At 40.0% G+C, this 13,289-nt stretch overlaps 1 protein-coding gene and 1 long non-coding RNA gene across 2 annotated transcripts; both read left to right on the top strand.

Annotated features, from left to right (window-relative positions):
• Positions 1–1,297: 1,297 nt before the first annotated feature.
• LOC149667035 (zinc finger and SCAN domain-containing protein 29-like) lies at positions 1,298–2,042 on the top strand. The gene is made up of 2 exons (XM_089841742.1): positions 1,298–1,783; positions 1,868–2,042. Exons 1-2 carry the CDS (start codon positions 1,494–1,496, stop codon positions 2,004–2,006), a joined length of 429 nt encoding a protein of 142 aa, XP_089697868.1. The 5' UTR covers positions 1,298–1,493; the 3' UTR covers positions 2,007–2,042.
• A 2,925-nt stretch (positions 2,043–4,967) lies between these two features.
• Positions 4,968–7,247, top strand: LOC149667034 (uncharacterized). Its single transcript, XR_016368256.1, has 3 exons — positions 4,968–5,443; positions 5,533–5,638; positions 6,939–7,247. It is a non-coding gene; the product is annotated as an uncharacterized LOC149667034 (long non-coding RNA).
• The last annotated feature ends 6,042 nt before the right edge of the window (positions 7,248–13,289 follow it).

Genomic DNA, 13,289 nt, shown 5'->3' with positions numbered 1-13,289 from the left:
CTAGGTAAAAAAGCAAAGTCTTATGCATAAAACTGGCTCTAAGATAAATTGATAATTCAATAACAAAATTCAAACCTTACGTGACGAACGAAAACGTTTCTAGTTTATATAGTGTGACAAAGAACCTTAGCGATGAAATTAAAAGTTAGCAAGCCTAGAACTAATCATTTTCGACCACAAAAATCTCGTTTAAACCTTCTAACGACCCAGCCGCGTCAGAGATACTGGAAAGGCTGACTTGCTTTCGCACTAGCAGCGCCCTCTTCGATGATGGCGTGCATGGCGTTACCTTAGTTACGCCAATAGAACAGAGGCGTGTCACCTGACCCAAGAAATTACAGGTTGGAAAATTCAAACTAGAAAATCAGATGTGTTTTCTTGCTTTGCAGTTTTTTTGTAACGTTATGTTTCTAGTGTTTCCAAAAATATAGTATTATCAACTTCTGCTTGTGGGTCGAAATATAGTATAAGTTAAATTTATAACAAAAAAAATTTTGGTGGAATATGCGGAATAGTAAAAGTCAAAAAAACCGTCCCACGGAAAAAGAAGGCCTATACAACAACTTCGTTTTTCATTTTACTCTTTTAAAACGTGACCATACCGACTAGCGGGAAGAAGTTGGTAATCAATTGGCTAAAATGGGTTACATGTTTAGGACGGTAGGCAAGCCTACTTCAAACCACCACAGTTCCAACTGTCGGATAAATGTCGGTTACTAAACGGCCTAAGAATAACTTTGCTTTTAATTTTACTCTTCTTAAACTCGCAATAACGACTAGCGCGAGGGAGTTGGTAATCAATTGGCAAAAAATGTGTTGGAATTTTCTAGACAGTAGGCAAGCCTACTTTAAACCATCTCAGTTCCAACTGTTGGATAAATGTCGGTTACTAAACGGCCTAAGCATAACTTTGCTTTTTATTTTACTCTTCTTAAACGTCGCAATACCGACTAGCGCGAGAGAGTCGGTAATCAATTGGCAAAAAATAAGTTGGAATTTTCTAGACGGTAGGCAAGCCTACTTTAAACCATCTCTGTTCCAACTGTCAGATAGATCTCGGCATTGCCAACTAAAAGAAGTAGTCGGCTTCATGAGTCGGAAAAGTGTCGGAATAAGCATGGTACAGCTGACTGGACCGTAAACCGACTATTCGACCTTTAACCGACTGTTATGCGGAAGGCTTGTGCTACTGGGGTAGCTTCAGATATTTCCTGCTTATGGGCTTCGTAAATTTCTTCTACGTTAGCTTCTAGCAATTCGGTTTCCTCACAACGCCAAGGTAAAAATAACATAAGCCGCGTTTACACGAGCTTCTCGAACCGTTGCCAACGCATCGGAAACGATTTGAAACCACGTGTAAACACAACCGTTTTTAACCGAACCGATTCCGAATCGCATTATCCAAACCGATAGATGGAGCGATATGAGTACGGTTTAAAGCGTTTTGACATTTGAGATCACGTGATTTTTTAAAGGTTTCTTTATAAATAAAAATGGCGGCGGTTTGGCGTGACGAGATTGTTCGCTCTTTATTGATTATTTTAAAAGAAAAAAATATTATTTCACAACTTGATAAGGTGAAGAGAAATGACGCTATTTATAAAGAAGTCGCAGAGGAGCTACAAAAAGTTTGTGGAATTTGTTTTACTCTGCAACAAGTAAGAAATAAAGTGAAATCGTTGAAGCAGTTATGGAAATCTATACGTGACAACAATACCAAAAGTGGTCGAAGTCGCGAAACTTGTAAATATTACGACGATATGGACGAACTATGGGGTAATAGGTATGTTTAAAAATATTTTATGTGGAACTTGTGGATACCTGCAGGCATGGGGTTGACTTTAATATATTTCGTAAATTATTTCAGACCAGCTGCGCAACCACCACTTATAATAGACTCGGGTGTTGGTGAGGATTGGCTAATAGACGAAGAGTCCGTCACATCGTGTAGTAGTAAGCTATATTCAATTACCTACATCATCCGATCATACAGTAGAACACGATAAATTTTCAGGCTGTAAATTAATGAAGTATGTTTTGACTAGGTGCCCGACGTCAAGCGACAACCGAAAAAAGAAAACATATAGTTACGCTGTACAGAAATTACGTTGAGTGTGGCCATATTAGCTCTCTGTTTTTTCGGCCGCGTTCAAGGTTAACGCTCTGCGCAAGCAATCAGCAATAAGCTTGATTCGTGACGTCATTTTCAGCCACGCGTGTTCATAAGAGGACGTCCGCGGTCCGCCATGTTTTTATTTATCTAGTTCCAAATTGAGTCAGTTACTATCCTTGAGAATGCCGAAGTTCAATGCTAAACAAAAAACGGATTTATGTACTAAGAACGTCGGATCGTAGCTTTAGCCTCTAGTACCATCCTCGCATACTTTATTGAGAAACTTCGTCTGCTTATATTTTGACTCCACCCACAAATTCGATCTCTAGAAGTAGGCATTCAAGTAGCTATATACGGAATTTGTGGGTGGAGTCAAAATATAAGCAGACGAAGTTTCTCAATAAAGTATGCGAGGATGGGTAGTGAATTAGCTACGTTCAACGTTCTTCTTACATAAATCCGTTTTTGGCTAAACGTTTTATCATAAGCATATCAAACCACCCGTAAGCGTGAATCGGCGGGAAATTAGCCACAGGCATTGTCTAGGTAAAACTCGCGACACAAGTCTTCCTGGTGGCACAAAAGGGAAACTTTATTCAAATCGCGCAAGGGATGCTACCGGAAGCTTGTGAATAAATACAAGGATTAATATATATCTTAAACTTACCTATTATAAGCTCTACCTCTATTAATACTTGTAATCATAACAAACATTGTCGTCTGCTAGTGGGGCTAAAACGTGGATTTGAAGGGATGCGGCAACCTACACTTTTATCTTTTGTACTTATCCTATTCATAAGAAACCAGTTGTACTGTGTACACTTATCACTAAGAGTTCTTCCCATTTTCTTTAAAAATTCGAGATAATTTGCTGTTCCTAACAACTTAAGTCTTAAAAGCCCGTACTAAACCGATTACCGCTGCCATTTATTGCAGAAGCAGACGACTGCTTAGATTTCCGCGTTATAAGGTGGTAGGGGGAGTCGGGAAGGAGAGATTTGCTTCGTTTTCCCTCTAGGTGGCGTAGAACCTCAAATTTCTCTCTGGCGCCCCTGTACAATGGTGATTACCCGTGGTATTATTGTGAATTCACGCTTACGGGTGGTTTCATATGCTTATGGTTTTATCGAAGAGGTTCGGAACCATCCTTATCTTTATGATATGGGACACAAATATTATTAAAAAGACCAAAAAAGAAAGGCAATAGATGGGCCGCAATTAGTGCAATGTTCAGTTTATCTGGTGAGCCTTAATTGGTTCTGTTACACGCGGGAGCTACGCCAAGTGAAAACGCTATAACGCTGCCGCTGGGCGACAACTTAAAAAACGTATCTGACATTTGACGCAAAACCAATTTTTTTCAGTCAAGTGAAAACCATGCTTTAAGCTCTAGCATTACGAAGTATAGGAAGTGTCATACTTAATCATATAAACTTATGTTTTAAGCCATTATTTCACTTTTCAGGTATTTAAAGGGGCTGGCCGGAGCTGTTGGGGTGAAGGGGGAGTCAAACTGTTGGTTAGCATATAGAGCTATTTCAGAGGGGGTAATGGCTACGTCACCAATGCTATTTGCCCATAGAGAAAACCCTCATAAAATGGCCGGCCGCCCTTCACTCAAAGGCAGGCCCAATTTTCGAAGCAGACGAAATTTTTCCCCCACTGAAATAGCTCTCTTGCTTACCCGCCCACCGCGACGGTGGCGCCATTTCTTATGGCCAAAGAGCTGGGTGTTTTCCCCCTGAACTAAGGGTGGTCTCCCCCCAACAGCGCCGCCGAGCCCCTTTAAAAAGCCAATTACTTTCTAACTATATATAAAAAAAACCCCAAGCTACAATCAACCTAAAGCAAATTGATGTTTTCTAAAATCCATTATATTAAATATCATCAATTTCAAACTCATTAATTTTATGAATTCCGATTCAAATTAAGATAAAGCGCACTTACTCGGCAATCTTTCTTTCGTAGAAAGATATCTTTTCTTTCTGAAAGGAATCCAATTCCTCATACCTCGCCACCTTGTCGACAAGTTCCTTCACTCTTTATTTAATTAAAGAAATATTTTAATTAATGTATAACGCTTAGATGAAACTAGAAGCTAATATCATTTGAATTCCTTAGAAGTACCTATTTAACACAGATGGACTGGAAAAATAATGGCATCGGCTGTCAGCAGCGCCCCTAGCGGGAGAGTCCCGTAACTTAATTCGACTCCTAAGTCTTTAGTTATGGCCATGGTTTTAATGGAAAAAGTTTAAATATCGGTCGCGGCGCGGCGCGGAGCAGCGCAGCGCTAGAGAGACGCTGCCCTAAAAGAAGCACGTGCCACCCGTATCTCCATTCCAGTCCATCCGTCTTTAATGGTCTTAGGGCAGACTCGGGGTTCGGACAAAATCTTTATATGGAAAATCGCCCACTTTTCACGCAGCTTATCCCAGACGAAATTTTGCCAATATGCCTGGAACCATTTTAAATACGCGTTTACCAGAGCCCACTTCATGTTCACACGTCTCCTGGGCCCATATTTATTTAGCATTACTCAAAGCAATCGTAGTATGACATACCAAACGAAATCCCTGACCTATCCCTGACTTTTTTATTTTTTAAAAAAAAAGCTTCAAATCCCAGACTTTCCCCCCCCCATTTTCCATATCCTTGACTTATCCTGGTTCTGTACGAACCCTGAAACTAAAAATCTTTCTATAATCTACATTTGGGTCCATACTAACTTTAATATATATATATATATATATATATATATATATATACAGGGTGTTTCTGAAAAGTCCATCACAAATTAAGGGGCGTGTTTATGGGACCAAACTGAGCGGAAAGTATCAAAGAACATGGGGTGTACAACATTTTGTTACGGAGATATGGCCTTCCAAACATTCGCCCCTAAAACAAGGAAATATCCAAAAATGAGGAGTAACACTTAAGACCGACTAACCAGCTTGTTTAAAATTACTAGACAATTTCAATAGCCTTTAATCGAACAATTGATTTCTACCTTTACTAATCAGAAGCGTATAAATGAGTAGAAGTATGCCTACGGTGGTAATGTAAAATTAATCCCAAGTGACATGATGTTTCAAGATCTTCCCAGCACCAAGTAAAATGGTTCTGATTGAAGGGACTTTTATTAGCACAGCGTAAACAACGTTATTTTCAGGAATTAGTCCAAATGTCCACGGGCGGCATTACAAAAACGAGGCAGTCTTTCGAATGATACTTGGACATGTTGGAAGATCCCTGGCTTGTTCCTGTTATCTCAAACCGTAAAAAGCTACGCAAATCTTCATCATCACGGACAACACTCTTGTACGTTAGGTATGACCTTGAGAAAACCTAAAAGGACATCTCGAAAGTATTTGAAAAACCCATCTCCAATTAAGGGGCGTGTTGTTTGTTTCCAACAGAGTAAACTCGCCCAGAGAACAATTACAATGCAGAGCCACGTTTCGGCGTTAATGGCCCACAAAGGTGGTCCCAAACAAAAGAACAAACTTTAATTTGTTTCGTTCAGTAAGTGTTTCATGTGTCATAGATAAAACGCCATGATTAATGCACAAAGAAAATGTTATTGACAAGTTTTCGGACCGCGATGCTGAAATGTGGTGGTGCACCATCGTGCATGAACCACATTCTGTTTATTAAACCTAAGGGTACGTCTTCGAGTAGTTCTGGTAAATCGTCCCGTAAGAACTACAAGTAAGCCACACCGTTTAACCTGGGCTCTAGGAAATATGGCCCAATTAAATTGTCACCCACAATACTACACCACACGTTTAAGCTGAATTGTACTTTGTGAATTCTAACGCAAGTTGCGTGTGGTTTTTTCTTAATCAGCAAACCAATTGCCGGCTGCTTGTTTTTGGATCGTCCTCGAAAATAGTGAGAACTTCGCCTATTCTTAAAAAACAGAGCACTAAAACAGAGCACTATGTTTTTTATGAAAGGAATAAAAGAGGTTTCACGTACATGTGTTTGTTTTATTAAACGAAGTCTGTTACAATGCCTTTCTTCACAAATGCCGAATATGCGGATATGCACCTAATGTATGGACTAGCCGAGGGGAATGCCGCTGCAGCTGTACGCTTGTATCAGGAAAGATTTCCGCAGAGGCGACTACCAAATCGACTGACGTTCGAGGCTGTGGACAGACGTTTGAGGCAAGATGGACGAATCCAACCGGCTGGACCTCAACCTAGAGCGAGAGCCATCCCAGAGGCCGTAGAAGACGAAGTTCTCACCATTTTCGAGGACGAGCCTGAATCAAGTACCCGCCAAGTTGGTCGCCGATTAGGCGTAAACCACACGCTCGTGTGGAAAATCCTCAGAAGCCACCGGTTTCATCCTTTCCATGTTCAAAAAGTTCAAGGTTTGAATCCAGCGGACTACCCACGACGCACGGCGTTTTGTCAGTGGTTTCTGGCTAAAGTAAACGATATCGATTTCCCACGGGATTTGTTGGTTACTGACGAAGCTAACTTTTCACGGGATGGTATTATTAACTTACATAATAAACATCAATGGTCCCAGCTAAACCCCCACGCAACTTGCGTTAGAAGTCACCAAGTACAATTCAGTTTAAACGTGTGGTGTGGTATTGTGGGTGACAATTTAATTGGGCCATATTTCCTAGAGCCCAGGTTAAACGGTGTGGCTTACTTGCAGTTCTTACGGGACGATTTACCGGAACTACTCGAAGACGTACCCTTAGGTTTGGTAAACAGAATGTGGTTCATGCACGATGGTGCACCACCACATTTCAGCATCGCGGTCCGAAATTATCTTAACGCGACCTTCCCTTTGCGGTGGTTAGGTCGAGGTGGACCTGTGGAGTGGCCTGCTCGATCACCCGATCTGAACCCTTGTGATTTCTTTCTTTGGGGCCACCTGAAAGACTTAGTTTATCAGACTGAAGTGCCCGATGTTGAAGAGCTACGTCGACGAATAATTCACGGCTGTCAAACAATTCGCGAAACTCCAGGCATTTTTCAACGTGTAAGGGAATCATTTGTAAGACGTGCTAATGTGTGCCTTAACGCGGGTGGTGAACACTTTGAACAATTTTTGTAACTAGTTGCAATTAAATGTTAAAACTTGTCAATAAATTCATTTTCTTCGTGCATTAATCATGGCGTTTTATCTATGACACATGAAACACTTACTGAACGAAACAAATTAAAGTTTGTTCTTGTTTTTGGGACCACCTTTGTGGGCCATTAACGCCGAAACGTGGCTCTGCATTGTAATTGTTCTCTGGGCGAGTTTACTCTGTTGGAAACAAACAACACGCCCCTTAATTGGAGATGGGTTTTTCAAATACATTCGAGATGTCCTTTTAGGTTTTCTCAAGGTCATACCTAACGTACAAGAGTGTTGTCCGTGATGATGAAGATTTGCGTAGCTTTTTACGGTTTGAGATAACAGGAACAAGCCAGGGATCTTCCAACATGTCCAAGTATCATTCGAAAGACTGCCTCGTTTTTGTAATGCCGCCCGTGGACATTTGGACTAATTCCTGAAAATAACGTTGTTTACGCTGTGCTAATAAAAGTCCCTTCAATCAGAACCATTTTACTTGGTGCTGGGAAGATCTTGAAACATCATGTCACTTGGGATTAATTTTACATTACCACCGTAGGCATACTTCTACTCATTTATACGCTTCTGATTAGTAAAGGTAGAAATCAATTGTTCGATTAAAGGCTATTGAAATTGTCTAGTAGTTTTAAACAAGCTGGTTAGTCGGTCTTAAGTGTTACTCCTCATTTTTGGATATTTCCTTGTTTTAGGGGCGAATGTTTGGAAGGCCATATCTCCGTAACAAAATGTTGTACACCCCATGTTCTTTGGTACTTTCCGCTCAGTTTGGTCCCATAAACACGCCCCTTAATTTGTGATGGACTTTTCAGAAACACCCTGTATATATATATATATATATATATATATATATATATATATATATATATATATTAAAAAGGTGTGGGGGGGAACTTACGGAGTTCGAAGGTCTTGGATTCGATCATCAAGCGTCAGGAGCGGCCTGGAATTCGGCCTTGAAAGAGGGCTAGCCTGTGGATTAGGACTTGATATCGTGCCAGAGGGAGGATAAGAACTTGAAAGAGGTCCGAAGAGAGAATGAGGACTTCCAAGTTCCAACAGGGCCAGAGAAAGTATTAGGACTTGAAATTGGGCCAGTCGCCTTCCTAAACACCAGATTAGGACGATATCATGAGTGAATCATATAATAGCTCCCTAAACTATACTAGGGAGCTAGTATAGAGTAATTTCGGTTGAGAGGGGGAGTGAACTGTGTATCCCCTACGTTAGGGGCAACTTTGTACTAGAGAATACTATTTTCCCCGGAAGGGAAGGGGAGGGGGGGTATCACTAAGGTAAGAGATAGAGGGTTATGACGTTGCCCTATATGGGAAAGAAATTACTCTATATGATTCACTCATGACTATATATATATTAAAAAGGTGTTGGGGGGACTTACGGAGTTCGAAGGTCTTGGATTCGATCATCAAGCGTCAGGAGCGACCCGAAATTCGGCCTTGGAAGAGGGCCGGCCTGTGAATTCGGACTTGACATCCGGCCAGAGGAAGTATTAGAACTTGCAACAAAGTCAGAGAAAGTAGTAGGGCTTGAAACTCTGCCAGTCGCCTTCCTCAACACCAGATTAGGACTAGGACTGCGTCTATTGGAGTCACTTATTTTTTTCATCCCCACTTTTATGCACTTTTCGAAACGGCAAAGTTGGCAATTATTTTATTCTGTTTTTGCAATTTCACAGTCCCGAGACTCGCGCATGCACACGTACTTTGTATGATTTTCTAAGGCGCGTTTGAAAAAACCTTTACATGCTTCGCAACATATTGCGCTATAAAACTTCCCTTTAGCCGAATCAGCGCAGACGGCGCATACCATATCTTTATTGGGCATTTAGGAGCGGGTATTTAAGAAATACAACAATTTGACGGAGCCAAGAATTAACGCTCCCACACCGTCGACCGCAGTAACAAAATAATTATGGGAAGGCTGGGGAACGCGACAAGTTGACCCAAAAAATCGGGTGACCGAGAAATAGCGCCATGTAGTATCAGCCCGCGTGACTTTTCCCGCCGTTTTTTCACTTCGGCCTGGGTTAACGTTCCCCTCCGTTTTTTAACAAGACAAAAAATTACATGTATAGCCTATTTTAAACCTAATATCTTTGATATATTCGTACAATATGAAGCCTAATCCTTAATTTTAACAGCCTGCAGCCATATTATATATTAATTAAACCGTTATTTTCGGTTTAAATATGACTTAAAATAGTCTAAAAATCTATCTATAATTTAAAAAACTCGAATAACTAAAATTTAGGTACTCGGAGATGAGGTCATTTCAAGGAATACTCTCCCCCGTAAACTACGGATTTTTAACGCTAGATGGCGAGACCTTCAGGGGGCGTGTACGTTTAATTTGAAATATGTACATCAGCCACCATTGGCCAATTGAGGCACGTGGTACCATAGAGACTAGACCCCAAGGAGTGGAAGGAATGCCTCAACTTGTTGCCCCTTTTTCCTGGTTTTTCCAGGTACAGGGCGACTTCCGCTAAGTAAAATTAAACGGGCCGGAAGGTCTCATGTACCAATTTAGGAGCAACATCATTATTTGCGCTTGTAGAGCGGGGGACCTGCCACTCCTTGGGGTCTAGTCTCTATGGTGGTACAGTCGCCGCAATTAAAAACTTTCTCTCGCGACGTCTTGTTTCAACAAAAGCCGCAAATTATTGATCTGATGCAATTGATAAAAAATAACTTATCGTATATTTTTGTTTTAATAAAGTTTTTACCAAGCATTTTTCCAAACTCGCCACTTTCCATTTCCAACTGCTAAATAGGGGGTTTTGAATGATTGGGTGATTTTAAAGAGAAGGTGAACAGTTGAGCATAGCTCGTCCAATAAAGAGACATTGATGTTAACTGCAATGATTTGAATACACGTCTACCACGGAATCAATGTCTTGAGCCATATTCTTATGGATAGAGATATCCTTTAATGTTGCACAAATAAATAGGCCTAGACAAAGCCTAGACTATTATTATTATAAGTGGAATGATTCGATGAACCTTCGAATCTTCCTCCGGCGAAGATATGGCCACGGGCGCGACATTCTGTTCCACTATGGTTTAAAAATACCGGGGTTGGAGAAAGATTTCTATCTAGATTAGTGGGCGATTCTTGATGTCAGTTTCAACATAAGTCTGCACGAACGTTCGGTTGGAAACGGCGCGTTTCGGAGAGAACCATCTAGAAATTCAATGGCCAACCTATTGCCTCAATATGAAACCCATTGAAACCCGCTTGGCGGAAATAAAGGTTTACTGAAAAGGAGAATACCCACATTCAAAGTATAGCATGGCTCACAAAATGGTACCTACATTTGAGAAAGTGGTTGTGTTCACTGTATTCAGCAAATTGGGGTTCGCCATAAACAAGATGACGAACCTTTCTCAAGGAACACTCATATTTACAATGCGAAATTAGTATTATAATAAAGTTCCACTAGTCTTAGCAGTGTATCCGATGGCATATTATGGTCTTTTTGACAATCAATGGATTTTGCTGAGCTGCACGAAGTATAACATCTTTCAAGGTTAAGTAAGGATGCAGTGCAGAGTGTGTATATCTTTTACTGAGAACAACCCATCCAAAATAACAAGTTAAAAAAGAATTAAAACACTTTGCTAATTACTATCGAACATTTATTCTTAATTATGAACATGCATGGTTCAACTGCTCACCTTCTCTTTAAAATCATCCCAATCATTCAAAACCCCCTATTTAGCAGTTGGAAAGGGAAAGTGGCCAGTTTAAAAAAAAAGCATTCTAAAAACTTTATTAAAACAACAGTAAAAGATAAGTTTTTATCAATTGCATCAGATCAATAATTTGCGGCTTATTGTTGAAACAAGACGTCGCGAGAGAGAAAGTTTTTAATTGCGGCGGCTCGTTTAACTGTTCCCGACATCGCGACGACTCGTTTAACTGTTCCCGACATCGCGACGACTCGTTTAACTGTTCCCGACATCGCGACGACTCGTTTAATTGTTCCCGACATCGCGACGACTCGTTTAATTGTTCCCGACATCGCGACGACTCGTTTAATTGTTCCCGATATCGCGACGACCCGTTTAACTGTTCCCGATATCGCGACGACTCGTTTAATTGTTCCCGACATCGCGACAACACCTACGATTTCGCAAAATTTAAATAATTTTTATGCATATGGGATAAAGATTTTTGAACGACGGACATCACCTAAGCAACTCATAAGACACCTAATTTTAGAGCGTTAATATTTTGGGCCAAAATAGCAACCCTAAGAACGTTGGCTATTTAGGCCCAAAAATTGGGTTTATATAATTTTGGGCCTAAATAGCAACGGCCGCGCGGCGACGACTATTTAGGCCCAAAAAGTATATTCGCAGAAAAAATTGGTCCTAAATATCTGCCTTAAGAACGTTGGCTATTTAGGCCCAAAATTATATCTACCCAATTTTTTGGGCCTAAATAGGAAGGGCCGCGCGGCGAAGACTACTTAGGCCTAACTAACTAGCTTGCACCCATCATACTATTTTCGCCCAAAATTTTAGTCGTCGCCGCGCGGCCCTTGCTATTTACGCCCAAAATTGTATGGCTAACATTTTTGGGCCTAAATAGCTGTCTGCATTATAGAGGCTATTTAAGCCCAACATTTGGGCCTAAATAGTAAGACGTTGGAGACCGGCTATTTAGGCCCAAATTTTGGGCTTAAATAGACCGGGACTATTTACGCCCAAAATTTGGGCCTATATAGCCACTTCGAAATAGGCAAGAGATGGCGCTAGAACCCTTAAAAACCCGCGAAATTTGAAACTATTTTTAACGTGAAGAAAATAAAACTTTTTAATATGACTTAAATAATTACCCCTAATCAAAAGTTAGCATTTTATTGAATTTTTTTTATTCCAATTTACAAATTTAATCATGTTTCTAAATCTTGTCTTTCTATCAACAATCCAAACACAAAGTGGTAACTGATGGTACAACATGCGAAGGAATACTTCACTTAATAAAGAAAAACAATAAAAATTGTAGTAATATTTAGAAATGCTAAATAATGGATGCAAACCTCTTGGAACTGTTTCAACATTCCAGACATTTAAACTAGTTTCAGTTGTAGTTACTAAAAGATGAGCGCAGTTTCCAATTCCAAACTTAACTTGGCTACAATAAATTAATTAAAGTATTTAAAATGAATGAAAGTATTAAATTTACAAAGGTTTAATTGAAACTTACGAGATTTTATCCCGTTTAAGATCAGAATTTGGAACTGAAAGAATAGCTTTCAAGCAAGCGTTATCAGGGATCCATAATAAGGCTGCGTGACTAAAAGAAACAGCCACCACTGAACCATCTTCACTAAAATCCGCATCGCCAGCGGGTTCATTTCGATAAAAACCCATGGTGACACATTGCCAGGTTGATTTAGATTCATTTCCATCAGTTTCATCTCTGTCATCTAAAGCCCAAACTTGAAACTTTCCATCATTGCTAGTGGAAACTACCATTGGTTCATTGGGATGAAAAATTAATGAATTGACTCTCTGGTTATGAGGTAAAAGAACAGTAGTGTTCAGGCTATACCTATAAAAGTCATCATTAATTACTAAAATTGACAAAATGCTTAAGGAAAATGGAGTATAACATAACATTATACCTTAAAAGAACGGCATTTTTTCTAAATCTAAAAGGAAAAATATTTAAAAAAAAACAAAAACAACAAATAAACGATCTCTTATAGAGCATTGACGCTTAACCTAAGCCCCGCCTCCGTTGCTACGGCAACCAAGTAGCGTCCTCGACTGGCGGTTTGGTTTGAATTTTTGGAGGACAAGCAGATTTTATCAGACGACAGAATGCCATAGAAACATGTTATAGTTCGGTCTAGTGTCTCATTAATTTGAGTTTATTTTCTAATTTTTAATGGCTACTAACGTTAGTGAGTATTTTAAAGAGTTATCTAAAACAAATAAAGATGTTGCCATACGCTATAGTGAAAAAATTAAGGTTATCAATGACTTAGACCCTTATTTAATTAACCCCAAAGAGACTGGTGTAGAACTGAGGT

Source organism: Phalangium opilio, unplaced genomic scaffold, assembly GCF_054372755.1.
Source record: "Phalangium opilio isolate 3A_F unplaced genomic scaffold, DU_Popi_V2 ptg000060l_1, whole genome shotgun sequence".
In the NCBI taxonomy this organism is placed as follows: Eukaryota; Metazoa; Arthropoda; class Arachnida; order Opiliones; family Phalangiidae; genus Phalangium; species Phalangium opilio.
Note: the sequence above shows the minus strand (reverse complement) of the source record. Positions and strands in the feature narration are given on the sequence as shown.